At 41.7% G+C, this 14,062-nt stretch overlaps 1 protein-coding gene across 8 annotated transcripts in view; it reads left to right on the top strand.

Annotated features, from left to right (window-relative positions):
- The window catches only part of FHOD3 (formin homology 2 domain containing 3), a 403,764-nt gene that overhangs the window by 378,625 nt on the left and 11,077 nt on the right, over positions 1–14,062 (top strand). For 4 of the 8 annotated variants that reach the window (XM_075416736.1, XM_075416735.1, XM_075416733.1 and 1 more), the window contains 3 exons: positions 781–804; positions 3,444–3,615; positions 5,880–6,041. In XM_075416736.1, the coding sequence (XP_075272851.1) occupies positions 781–804; positions 3,444–3,615; positions 5,880–6,041 (358 nt within the window). The remainder of the gene's footprint in view (positions 1–780; positions 805–3,443; positions 3,616–5,879; positions 6,042–14,062) is intronic. The other 4 variants (XM_075416738.1, XM_075416737.1, XM_075416734.1 and 1 more) reach the window with 1 other exon arrangement.

Raw genomic sequence — 14,062 nt, 5'->3', positions numbered from 1 at the left:
TTGGGAACACAGTTCTAAATATTTTGCTAATTCCTTGTAAATCCCCAAATTTAAGAACACTCCACAATATTTTTATATGCCCATTGCATTTAATGTAGTGTAACTGTCAAGATAGTTTTGCATACCTGCTGTCGCAGAGAGCAAAAACACTGAATGACAAGGGATATTTTCATCTCTCTCATTTCCAGCATCTGATATCAGGCAGCTGCTGAAGAACTTTAAGCATTTATTCAAAGACAACTCAGCATTTGATTTGAATGCTCTGTTAAATCGGAAGTTGAAAAGCCTCAGCTTAAAAAAGGAATTAAAACAAACACTTAAGTGTAGAGAAAAGGAATTGCCAAGAAACCGACCTCTGCACTGGGAGAAAGAGCAGCCAGGACCTCCCTGTGCTGAACAGAGCTTGACAAAAGAGAGGGACTCCTTCCCAGCACTCTCAGTTTCCACAGGGCAAAAAGTGAGCAAGCAACTGCATAACTCAAGGGAGAGAAATAGGATGGGCTAGAGGTAGTTTCAGTTCATAATTTCTCTAAGAAAAATCAGGAAATTTTTATACACCTTAACTCACAGTCTGTTCTGCGTACAATTAACTAAAAAAAAAAAAAGGCAAGCTGATTGTCTAAAGAATGAATTCCTTATAAGCTTTGTATTTATATGTCCTCCTATAATTGCATAAACAGTACCATGGTTACCTCTTACTCTGTCATGGTTTGCCCATGCTGTCTTTCCTAAACCTTGCTGTTTGTCCTTCTCCACCCTGTCCTTTGTTTCCGGTGGCAGACTGATGAAGAGGAGGATGCTGAGGTATGGTTCTCTGAAAGAGCATGTCATTCCCATGCCTCCCGTGTGCTGTGACATCTAATTTCTAACTCAGTATGGACTGCTCAACTCCATCTGCTCAACTGGAGCTATGAACCATGACATTTTCTCATAGCTTTTTGGCTCAATCATAAGAACGCATTTTTACAGTCAGCCTTAAACATATGCATACCTGCTCTCTTGAACAAGGATATCCTGATCTGGGGCCTAAATAATTTAAGTTTCCTCATGTCTTCTCCTTAACATCCATTTACTAAACTGCAAGGTATCCCCACTACCCAAAACATCAGTGATCTGAATGTTATGGGGATCATCAGTTACCTTGGGCTATGGATTACCATGATGATTTCATACTCATTATTAAGCTGTGTAAGTCCAAATGGTATTACTTTATAAAATGTTCAAAAGCATCAGGATATAGGGATGAAAAGAAAGTTGCAGTGGTTCTCCTTGCTGTATGAACTGCGAGTAAGATACTTCAGTCACCATAGAGGTGAGCCATGCAGTAGTTCATGTATTTGTCAGAAAGTGCTCCCGAAGGTGATGTTGAAAATGAATGAAGGAGTGAATAAATATTTTGAGAACTATAATGTGCTAGCTATATTCATAACAAAACAATTTATTGGTTTGAGGAGCACCTATTGTGCAAAGCATTTTTTGTTCAGCATTAGCACTTTCTTCAATTTGCTGAACATAAACAATGTGGCTTAATGCACGCTGTTTCATAATGGTAGTTATTTGCTCAAGAGGCTGGGGTTTGGCCATTAATCTACGGCAACCTCTTAAAATTAAGGAAGTGGAATAAAACTGCTGGCTACAGAGCTCCTCCCCCAGTTGTGATTTGTGCTATATAGCTTGGGGCCCAGAAAGAAAATTACATGAATTAGCCTTTTTATGCCAACATTTAACTAACCTGTGTGAATAGTAACTAACTGTGTGAATAGTAACTAACAGTTATGTGAAGACTTTATCCTTCGTTTTTTTTCTGAGATGGTATTGATTAGTTTTACAACCCATTGTATATAACAGAGTATTCTTAATGCAAAAATGGCATGCACTTTCACAGAAGTTTCTCTCTAATGTTTTCCTGTTGTTTAATTTCACATTTGATACTCTAGCACTTGCACACTTTCCACATCAAAATGTTGCAAGCTAATATTTTAACAAGAAAACAAACTTCTCACTATCACAAATAAATCTCTCACTGGTATATTTAGCTTGGTGCCTTGTAGGGATTATTATTTTGCTACTCAGTTAACTTGCTATCCTACCCCAAAAAGTCATTATGTTAAAATACAATCATCCTGTCACTGATTTCCAGATTAAATATTTTCAGTTTACGGTCTTGACAGCCCTGGGGACTTGATCAAAACCCTGAAAGTAGGGCCCAGTCTTTTCTTCCAATTTACCGTTCTCTGACCGAAAGGCTATGCGGTTTGCATCCCTTTAACTGACTGGCTTGAGACCATCAAGTGAATAATTAATGTTGTTTATTATGCAAAGGAAGAAGAGAATGCAGAACACCTTCTTTCATCTGTGCCAAACTGGTAGGAGTAAGAAAGATTAACAGGAAAAAAAACGTATTTCAGTTTGTGGTGCTGGAATGATAGGACTGAAAATACCAAAGGACGTGATTATCTATTGACCCCTGTGTGGTGTAGACAGAGCCTGTCTCTTCTGCAGCCAGGACTGTATTTTAAATGTCCTTTAGCCTTTCCGTAGATAAGAGCAGCGGGGCGCATACCAGCATCGCAGCCCTTTGTAGGCACAGGCTGGGAAGGGAGAGCAGCCTGGCGATGCAGGCTCTCGTCCTTAGAAAGCATGTGTTTCTGCTGTTTTCAGCCATTTCTAGACAGTTGTTTTCCGTAAGCGCTGGAGCTGCTGCACCCGCGCGCGATGCGAGCCCGGCCGATGTCGCGGCTGTTGTGAACATAGTCGTGGTGACAGAGAAATTGGGGGGGGGGGGGGGCGGGGGCCGGGAAAGCAGAGGGCAGATTCCTAAATCTCTTGTAAGGTTTTGTTTGTTCTTCTAACTGCTGACTGCAATTTTTGTGCTTTGGCCTTGGAATACTTTGGCTGGGTGTTTTGGGAGCAGGGATTTTTTCAGCGTTACTGGTAGTGTATTTTAAGGTTACTTGTAGGTATTCGTGTTTTAGACCAGTTTGAGAGTTTTCTGTGCAGCAACGCAGAGGGGCAAGAGGGAAAGGTCTCTCTTCCTAGGCTACTTTCCCAGTTTCACCTCATTACTGTGAGGTGATGGCACAGGAAAAAGCAATTTCTTACTTGTGTTGGGTCTCATGCTGTCTCCCTCAGGGTCATACCTGAGACCAGATTGGGCCCAGCCTGGGTCGAAGGTTTCAAAGCAAGCTTTGTACCTTGTGCTTTCAGGCAGAGGGAATTATAAGGGTTGAGCTAAAGCATCAGGTTTTCCTCTGGTTTTGTCTGCTGCTCCCTGCTGTCGCCCTGTTTCCAGTTTATTTCTGCTCAGGGTGCATGCTCTGGGAGAGGAGCGACTGTTGCCTGGCTCCTTTGGGAAGGTCTGTGCTCCCGACCAGCCCGAGAGGCTCCGACCTGTTCTCCATGCTGTTGCCTGTTAAAACAACAAATCTGTGTTCCTCCCGCAGTCCGGCAAGTTCTCCAGCGGCTCGCCCCCCTGCCAGGGCCAGCCCCAGGGGCTGCAGTACGCCGAGGACGCCGCGGAGCACGAGAACATGAAGGCCGTGCTGAAGGCCTCCTCCGTCGGCGGGGAAGGCACGGCGGCGCTCGGGGTGCGCGCGCGGAGCCGGGCCAGCCGAGGTGAGCCCCGGCCCTTTCCTTCTGGCCACCCTTCCCGCAGCGCGGTGGACGCTCGGTGGCCCCAGCGCGGGTCGCGGGCCCTTGCGTAGCTCTCGCGGCGGGAGGGGTTGAAGGGGAAGGAGAAGACCCCGGCAGTGTTTCCACGCTAGAGGCAGTGATCTGGGGCACGGGGAGGCAGGAGAGTTTGCCTGAAGTTTTAACGCGTGGATCGCCGCCAAAGTAATGCCTGCGGGCGTTAGGAGCACAAGCCTGCGGAAATTCACACACCCGTGAACGTGTCTGCCTGCTGACACCCCAATTTTTATTCCTGTTCTCATCACGAAGTCAAAATGGAGGATCCACGATGCGGTTTTCTTTTTATTGTCAACAGAAGCAAATAGAAAGTAGCAATTCAAATTGGAGTGAAAGGGCCTTGCAGCATCTTGGGAATGACTGAGGAGAGGAGAATGGGTAGGAGAAAGGTAATGAATCTTTTAACCACCTCCCTGCTTAACTGCAAAGGTGGTGGATTGAGTGGAGTCTGGGAGCATAGAAAGCTGCTGTGGACAGCCCCGCATCTCCTTGCTGTCCTGACCAAGTATCAGCACGGGTGATTTCTGAAAGCTGACAGGGAGGAAACAAAAACCCGTCCCAATCTGCCGATTCCAGCACCTGATACTCTGACAGAAGAGCTTGCTGGTACAACCATTCTTGGCAATGAGATAGCCTTGTTTTTTGTCCAAGACATGATTCACTGGTAGACCTCTTCGTTTAAGCAGCCACTAAACCACTTCATTTATGCTAAGTCGTTTTACAGACACTGGGTTCACCAGTTCATTTTCTTTCATCTTCCCCTCATCCCCTCCCATACACGTGATACTTGGAAGGTGGTTTTGGAGTAAAGGCGATGCACCAAAATTCAAGTCCTCAGTTTTCTGTTCTGGTGTTTCTTTTCCCTGACAGCTAGATAGCTTGCACTTTGTTGATTCTTTTTTGATACGATTGATACCACATCCAGAGCATCCACCACTAAATCTGTGTGTGTATAGTTTATTAAGGCTTGAAAACGTGATCCTGTCTAATTTAGAGGTTTCACAGGCCCCATTTAAGAAGCAAGTCAAGCAGTTAAAGTACAAAGATGAAGTAATTCAAGCTGCACTGCAACAAACTGAATAGCTGAAGTAATCCATTGAATGCTAACGAGCAGTGTGTCCTGATAGTGAGAGTCAGCTCGTGTTGCCCTGAAGAACAGCAGAGGCAGAGGATGGATGAGCCAGACAGGAGCTTGTCAGGAGCACTGTCGTAACACAACTGCTTGTGATGAGAGCCAGGAGAGAAGGGGCAGAGAAAAGTGCTAATCAAAGCTGTTGTTTATTGATGTCAAGGACGTGATATGGAGTGGCCTCACCAACGAGTTTTTAGGTGCTTGCAATTCTACCACACCCACTCTTTTGCAAAGCTCACTGTCAAGTGTTCTCGCTCCATACTGGCCTTCAAATTACTCAAAAACAAAAAGCACACGGAACAGTAGTCTGTAGTGGAGGAGCCCAAAGATGTGTCTGACACAGCTCTGTGGAGTACGGAGTGCCAGAGCCTTGGGTTCAGAGACATGGCTCACTTGTTTGTTTGTGGTTTTAACCAAAATTGCTTATTTAGCTTTTCAGCTTGCCAGTGACTCTTGCTTTTCTGCTCATAACAGAGCACACACAGCTGCACCAGGACACATAGAGCTTTGTGATGAGAAGGTTAATTCTTCATAGTGAAAGGAACAACTAGACACGTCAAGCAACATTTTTTGCTCTTTTCATGTCTTGTTTACACGAGGCTCTGATACAGATGCTTGGAAAATGATTGTTTCTCTGTTTTGGTACGAAGGACTTGTCTTGCTGATTTTTGGCCGTTTCTAACATGTGCCATGACTTCTAGTCTCTGTGTAATAGGAGGAGAGGGAAACGTGGTCACATAACACTCCAGCAATCCTTGGTTTATAGACAGTCTCTAGCAGACATTTGCCACTTGTATGGTCAAAGAAAAGACTCTGAGACTGAAGGGAATAGAAAGTTATAATTCCATTTGAGCTCTTGGGTCTCTGCTGATACAGCAGAGAGTCTAGGGTATTATTTAGACGTATTCTCCGTTAGGCAAAGTCTTCTACTTTGGCCAATTTGAAGTAGTGATGACTGAGCTGCCTGCTGTAACTCCCAAAAAAACTCAGCTGCAAAACAAAAGTGACGTGAGAGACTTATGTCTTCTTTTCCCTGAATTCATTTGCTGGACTTTTCCAGGCCGTATCAGTTCGTGGAATGCTGGCAATGATGATTCACCTAATGCAACGGATGATGCAGCAGATGAGATCATGGATCGCATTGTAAAGTCCGCCACCCAAGTGCCAAGCCAGCGAGCGGTGCCTAGAGAGAGGAAGCGGTCACGAGCCAATAGGAAGTCATGTGAGTACATGGCTATGAAATTTCTCAAAATAAGCAAATGGGCAAGTATTTATGTATAACAGTGTATGAACCAGGCCTTTAGTATGCAGATATGCGTGGGTACTTATGATTGGCATGTATTCCTCTTACTCTTGTTTAAACTATGTATGCAGTGGATGACTCTGTCTTCTACAGAAGTTGAAATGTCCTTAGCAGGAAGAGAAGAAGAATGTTTTGTGGTGCTTTAGAGCTTTTTTTGATGACAGTACTTATTCATAACTAGAGAATTCAGATCACGACCTCAGATGGAGACTGTGAAGGTACTGTGAACTGGCATGAAGGTTAATAGTTGTGTCTGTAGCTGAGTTTATTCATAGAGCAAAAAGTAGTTTGAGAGATTTCACTTCTTAAAATCTTTCTCTCTTGTGGTGTGTAGACTGCTTCCACAGCCCTGAAAAAAAAAAGTCTACTGCTGCTTGGCTGTAAGGTGGTTATAGAGGAGCTTAACTTCCACTGGGAAGAAAAGGTATCACGTTTATAAGGTGATCTTTCAACGGTGTAGTGTGGCCATGGGGCTGAGCTGCAGCACCTGAGTTTGAGCAATTTGATTTTGCACTTTTGGAAATACAATGTTTAAGAGGTGATGACCTTTGTAGTTCTATTTTTCCTTACGTGCAGAGACTACTGCGATTACCGTGAGAAGGATAAGTACCCAAAGAACATAAGATCTTAGTGTTTAATATCATTCACCATATGTGGCTTTTTGACTACCTTTCCATCCATCTTTCTAGCATTTCTGGGAAGTTAGGACAAAGAGGAGACAACAACAGTGAGTGAAAAATCACATAGATTTTCATTTTTTGTGGAATTGTTCTAACATAGTGGGTGATCCAAAAAATTTGGTATAAGCAGTGATTGCTATAAACTAGCATGTGCTGAAAGCATAGTCACTTTCTCCAACATGCTGTGAAAGGGACTTCTGCATGCGGCAAGAGCAAAAGTGAAGTGGACGCTCTGGTTAGATGAGCCAGACTCTGAGCAAAGGAAATGAGCTGACACTGGATTGTCTGTCTTACTTTCCATCATACACTCTGCCGTACCGTTTTGTGGCATCACCTTCTGCTGCTACCCACTTCCCCACACGGTTTTGGTGTTCTGCACGTGCTGACTGCCCTAGTTGGCTTGTGCTTATCAAATAAACCTCCAGTATGTTTGCCTATTCCCATGGTTTATCCTGTGCCAAAATACTTCCTCCGTTAGCAACACTACCTTCGTGCACACACGCCAAAAAGTCTTATTTCTGCATTTTACCAGGTACTTTTTCCCCAAGGAAGCACTTGCTGCAGGAAAGAAACGGGTAATAATAATAAAAATAATACATATTTTTCTGTGGAGTTGGCTTTTATGTTCAGTAAAAACACTGACAAGGATTAAGCATTCAGTAAGTGTTTAGGCTGGGACTGATTTCCATTGTAATTAATCATGATAGAATCCAACTCTTTTGCTTGTTTGTTCTTAAAAATGTGGATGAGACTCTTAAATGGATTAAAAGGCAGTTTCAAAACAAATATATGGTTCAGCAGTTTAGTGTACCTTTCAGCTGACATGCTGGAAGAAAGTGTGAAAGGAGAGTATCTTAACTGAACTGTTTCACACTGATAGATAGTCAATATACCTGGATGATGAATAGATGTAGTAGTATAGCTCTAAAATGCATTCAACTGGACTGATAATATGGCACCTCCAGGAAATGAGCAGAGACCAGCCCTTGTCAATGCATGATGTGAGTGAAACGAGCAGAAAATCTTCCAGGTAGAAATGTAACACAGGTCCTCCATGAACATATTAGAAAGTAGATCTCAGGCGTACTTCAATGATTTAGATTAGCATACACTATGATATTTGTTATCTGCGGAGCAAAGAGACCCTATTATCTGATGAGTTTGATTCACCACCTTCAATCTTCAAGCTCCCATACACATCCTTTGACTTTTGCTGTGAGCCTGATATTCCATCTGTTCATGGACATCAAAGCGAAACTCAGTTGAAAGGAATGATTTTCATCGTGCATCATGTTGCACATGTCTCATTGCTTTCAATGCAGAACTGGGAATCTTGTCAGGCTTACTTAGCATTCAGCAAAGTTTTTAGTGAACATGAGCTGACATCCATGTTTTTAGCAAAACCAGAAACCCAAAAGTTTTATATGCAGTTGCACTGTAAACATTTCCTGTGGTTCAGGTAGAAGGTTTTTGTGGGAGAGGGATTTTCTTGCTATATAAAAAGATAGAAAAATGTGAAGTAAAAAGCAAGTGATACTCAAGTTGTTTATAACTAGGGGAAAACAGAAACAGGAATATGGAAAAGGTTGTTAATTTCAAGAACTTGTAATGGGAGAATGAGATATTTTGACATGTTCATTTGAATCTTTTACTGTTGAGCAGTGTGACTGTATCTGGTATGCAGAGAGCTTAGTGAGATCTTAATGACGTGGAAGTCTCAGAGCAGTCAGCAGAACCATACACTGGGAGGAGGAGTAAGGCAGTGAGTCATCCAACAAAAGACAGATGGAAACGTCTGTATGTGTTGGTTGGAGATACGAAGGGTCACTGATAAATCCAGATATGACTGAAGCCAACTGAGACCTAGTAAGAAAGAATTTGTTCAGTGGGGGCTGAAATGGACTACAGAAAGCTAAGGTACACGGTAAGCGCGTAACAACTGAGTTCTGCTAACAATCTGCAGAGAGAGAATTTAATTCTGCACGTAGTGGAGTTTTTTAAAGATAAAATTTGACTTTTAGAAGTACGGTAACCAGCTGGAAGAGATTGCCTTGTGACTGGTGTTCAGTGGCCTGCCTAGCAGACATGCTGCAGTGGTGTTATATATGAGAAAAAAACATTACAGTTGTATTCGTTCCTTAGAAGCCTCATCAGAAAGAGACAGGATTGAACGAGCGGCAGAAACTGAAATGCTCTGTCACCCCTCGAGGTGGTCATTCAAAGGCAACTTCAATGCAAGTGGCCATGGGAAGCTTCTGCTGTATTTTTTCTTTCTGATGTCTTTATTCTGTGTGTAAACAGCAGATGCCAGCCTCTGGAGATGTCAGTTCAGCATGTTATGAAAGCATAAAAACCAAATTAGGTTGAAAATACATGTTTCCATTCTTGAGGACTGAGGGCAGCTTTCTGTGAGAAAGGTTTTTATAACATTATGGAGAGCTGTTCAACTTAGCAAAGAAACAAAAATAATATCATTGAGATTGTCTGGTTCTCCCATAAGGTTAGGATGACCTTCACAAACCATGCCATAACAAACAATGAGTGCAAAGGAAAATTGGGATAAGGAAGTTTTAAGAATCACTCTATTTGATAGTACAAATTCCAATGAATGCAATTGCTAGTTAACTTTAGCAGCTTACAGAACAGTATTACAGGCATTGCACCAGTGGATTTGGGGGAATAAAAATAAAACTCTGCATGAGATACCACTGAGATTTCAGAAAATGGTCAAGAAAGGAGGTTGTTTCATACAAAGAGAGATGAATTTAAAAAATAAATAAATATAAGGTAGATTACCAGAGTTTGCTGTGACAGTTGTAAGAAGTGGGGTAAGAGAAGAAATTACATAAAGAATAAGGCTGCTTAGAAAATCCTGTTAGTAAATGAGACTTTCATACCATGATGAACCAGCCTGTGCTAATTGCTTCCAATTGGGGGAGAAATAAAACAGGTGTTATAGCCATGGCAGCTTTGAGGCAACACAAGACACGTAAAGACTAGCCCTATCATCCGTAAGAGAAAAATTTTACTAACTACATTTAATTAAAAGAAACCCCTAAAACTCCACGATAGACAAATCCGAAGTTAATGCTGTTTTCCTTCTTGTCCTGGCTGTTTAAAACCTTCATCCCCCAACATCAAATCATTCTCTCAGGATTAGACTCTTATGGAGTTGCCATCTCTGTGTTGGTCCCATTGAACTGAGCGGATCTGTCTCAGGAGTACGATAGAATTCCTATGAGTCAGTGCCATGAAAATCATACTCCAGTCTAATAATCCTGAATCAGCGCTCGGAAGGTATTTGCACTAATTCTGGCATACGCAGAGCAATACTTGGAAAAGTTGAGGCAAACAGGGCTGATTTCTGACCTCTGTGAATGACCGTGGCAGGGGTCTGAGAAGGGACCAAGAGAAACTCCTAAGCATTCATTACCTTGTTCAGGTTCCATCATAGAATCATAGAATCATAGAATAGTAGGGGTTGGAAGGGACCTCTGTGGGTCATCTAGTCCAACCCGCCTGCCGAAGCAGGGTCACCTACAGCAGGCTGCACAGGACCTTGTCCAGGTGGGTCTTGAATATCTCCAGAGAAGGAGACTCCACAACCTCCCTGGGCAGCCTGTTCCAGTGCTCCGTCACCCTCAGACTTACACGAGTGGACTGTGGAGGAAACAGGAATTGAATCCAGATTATCTGAATCCTAGACAAGTAAGCTCAAGGCTGCTGCATTAAATTTAACTACAGAACATCCCAGGTCAGGTATTTCATACTAAATTTCACCTTCAGTAAAAGTGAAATAGGAGTTAGCACACTGTCATCAGGTGCCAAAACGTGGGAAAGAGCTCTGCCAAAGGACCAGGCATGGAGACAAGCTTCAGACGACTTTTAGTAACACGTGCAGTGCTGCTTTGGAATAAACATGTTTGTAAGCAACCAAAATACTAGATGGGAGACTATTTGAATCCAAAGGTGTGTAATTTTTGTTTGGCATTCACAGGGTGCTTCAGTTACCTTTTTCTTCTTCTTTTCTTTGTTTTTTCATTATTTTTCATTTTCATGTCTCTCCACTTACTTTTTCTGGCTACGAAAAGATACAGAAGTGCCAAAATACCAGGAGGGAGACTGTTCCTCTGGTATTTATAGCCTGACTAAAAGCAGAAGTTAATGGAAATTATGCTTTTAAAAAAATAAAAACCTTACAAGAACAAAATCTGTATAAAATGCGTTAAAGGCAAGGAACTTCACTTAAAATTTGCAACTAATTATTTAGGATTTCAGTAACTGGATCCTATCAGCAGTTAGAGGAGGGGGCAGAGTAGTTTAGTTAGTGATGCACATTTAGCAACAATTCTTTGCATTTAGAAAAAAGTAAATGTTTCACAGATGGTATTCAGTATCAAAGTCTGTTTGTCCTCACACAAAGTACTGAGCCTTCAGAAGGTCAATACCCAGTTAATAAAAATCTAATTATTGAATGGAAACAGAATGTGAGATAAAGCCCTTAAAACTCTGGCAGCTGGGAGGTTATCTCCGTTAGATGCCAAGTTAGCTAGTGTCGTTTGGATGCCTTTTAAGTAATACATTCTTTCATCCTTAGGATGGCAAGGTCTTTGCAAAAATGACAGAACTAAGCTCTGTGATCTAAAATAAATAAAAATACAAACAGTAAAGAAAAATTATTCATAGTAGTTAATGAACGAATAATAAATACAGTTGACCACAGTAAGCTGTAGAAATTGATGTACCTGATCAGGGTGAGGCCAGTCTAAATCTACCCTGTTTTGATTTAAAACCATTACCCCTTGTCCTATCGCAACAGACCCTGCTAAAAACCTTTTCTCCATATTACAGTTCTTTTTATAGCTTTCTTTTAAAATAACTGATGTTGACAGACGGGTAGACAATCTGCTTGTTGACTGTTGAAATGTGTAGTACCTATGTATTTTGTTGGCAGTCTCCATGAGTTTCAGACTCATATCTCAAGTTTTGTTCAAGAGTGTTTGCCTGGTCTTAGCTCTGTGAAAGTGAAATTCCCATCATTCTGTACAGTTCTACATTATGTATCATTCAAAACAAAAGACTTTTGAAAGCCTGGTTTAAAAATCTAGTAAAACAGTTTCTTGTAAAAGAGGCTTAAATTTGTTTTCCAGTCACTGTTTAGAGGAATTTATGAGTCATTTCTATAATGAATTTTATTCTGATACAAATTATTTGTTTTGGGGCTCATATCCTCAGACTTTCTGCTTGAAACAACTTTATCTTTTTTATATAAGGAAAGTCAGATATAAAATTAACCCAGCCTGCACCATGAAGTACATTCCTTAACTCTGCACTGGATTCCAGTAGTGGTATTTAGAGATACCGTGGAATCTAGTATTTGCCCAAAATTGAGCAGCAACTGAAAAAAAGGTGAGAAGTCATTGCTTTAATCTGGGAAGTCAAAGTCAGAATTAAATACACAACATTTACAAAAAATACGTATCTTTTATCCCTGTTTATTTCAGTTCACAGGGAGAAGACAGAGCTGTTGAACATTACACAGACATTCACATGCTCATGTATGTTATATTACACAAGCAGAGAGGCCGTGATGTAGGTACAAGGAGAGAACTGCTGCTGTCATGGGTTATCCCTAGTGATTTTAGAGTGGCTGCCACCTCGTGGGATTAAATGCCTGCCCAGATGTGCTGCCCTGTGGAGGAAGAGGCAGCCACCTCTCTGGTTTTGGTCTTAGCAAAGAGTACATCCCGGCAGCGGGTGAAGCCTGTGTCCCAGCAGGATCCTGCAGTGTAAGGAGACCACCAGCATGTCCTTGTGCTGTGTCTCCAGCAACGGGAGGAACAAAGAGAGGGAGTGCTCTGCAGCTTCCGGTGGGCTTCTAGACATGGCTTTGCAAGTGCTGGGATTTATCTGGCCATCTCTTCTTGGCCAAATGGCACTTTCTTCATCAGAGGAAGGAACAAGCTGAAGGTAATATGGGGGAAACAGGCAGGAGATGAGTAGTTGGTAAAAAGCAAGTGAGGTCAGTATCTATAGGAAATAAAGCTGTTCATGTTCCCAGGACACAGAAGATGGGTATTGACATTTTCTGTAAAAATACTTTTGTTAAGGTATACACTGCTGGTACTTTTTCAGCTGTATTTCTGTAGAAAAAACTAGTTGTACTTCATTTGTTTGCATCATACAAGAGATACATATAGTTGTTTTCGCTTTTGCAAGTTTGCCATTCACTGCATCAGTGAATCCATATACATTACCCTCTGTTTTCATTTGTTGGCATGTTTTAATGGTGTATTTCAAGGCTATTGAATTCTTGTCACAAGATTCATTCCCAAAATTGAGAAGTTTCGAGTAAAAATAAAAATATGTATGGTTCAATTGAAGACCATTAGCCCTCAGCTGATAGGATATGTATTTTGTTCGGTTTCTGTCTGTATTAAAGTGGCTTTGAAGTTCATCTCTAGTCATCAATATGCACCTTAATTTCATTATCCTTCCTGAAAGATGATGATTATTTTCAGCATCTGAGTAAGAAATCAGCAGCAGTGAGTTGCTGGCTGACAAGATCACAGAGTTGTTATGGAAAGAGCTTTATTTGAGAACGAGAAAAGACAGGGATGTATAAGCTTGCTTCTCGAGTTGCCTTACGAAAGAAGTGCAGTAACAAAAGCGATCTCGTATGTGGCTTCCCAGAAGAGCATCGCGATATCGCAGCTGGCAAAGAGAGCCCTCTGCTGCCATCAGGGAGTTTAGCACAAGGAGCTGTGAAGGCAGGAATGTGGCTACTCTTGGATGCGAGTGTCAGATGTGTTCGGAGGGAAGTCTCTCTGAGAAGATGGACAAAAATGTTTCACACAGAGTTACTTTGAATTTATCTTGCCCCAGCACTATGTCAAAAAAATAATATATATATGTATATATATGGCTTTCTGTAGGCAGAATATCACCACCTAATTAGCATAATTACAAGATTGTTTTGATTGTAGTTATTTTTAATCTGATGGGTTTATAGAGATGATGGCTTTTACTGTTTTATTTCCCAATGCAGATGTCTAATGGGGGTAATTAATTTGCATTCCACAGAGCCCGGGTGCTGAAACATGGTCACACTTCTCCGCTAAGTCACTCTCCAACAGACAGCTTTGCGTTCATAAGCCTGAGCTACCCCCTTAGCGAAAGTCTGTTATCTAATAACAGATCACTTCAAAATAGACTTTAAGTCATTTTAAAATTTCAGATGGAATGTAAAGGCTGCATGCC

This window comes from Opisthocomus hoazin, chromosome 3 (assembly GCF_030867145.1).
Source record: "Opisthocomus hoazin isolate bOpiHoa1 chromosome 3, bOpiHoa1.hap1, whole genome shotgun sequence".
Classification (NCBI taxonomy): Eukaryota; Metazoa; Chordata; class Aves; order Opisthocomiformes; family Opisthocomidae; genus Opisthocomus; species Opisthocomus hoazin.
The sequence above is the reverse complement of the archived record's forward strand: the minus strand, read 5'-3'. Positions and strand labels throughout refer to the sequence as shown.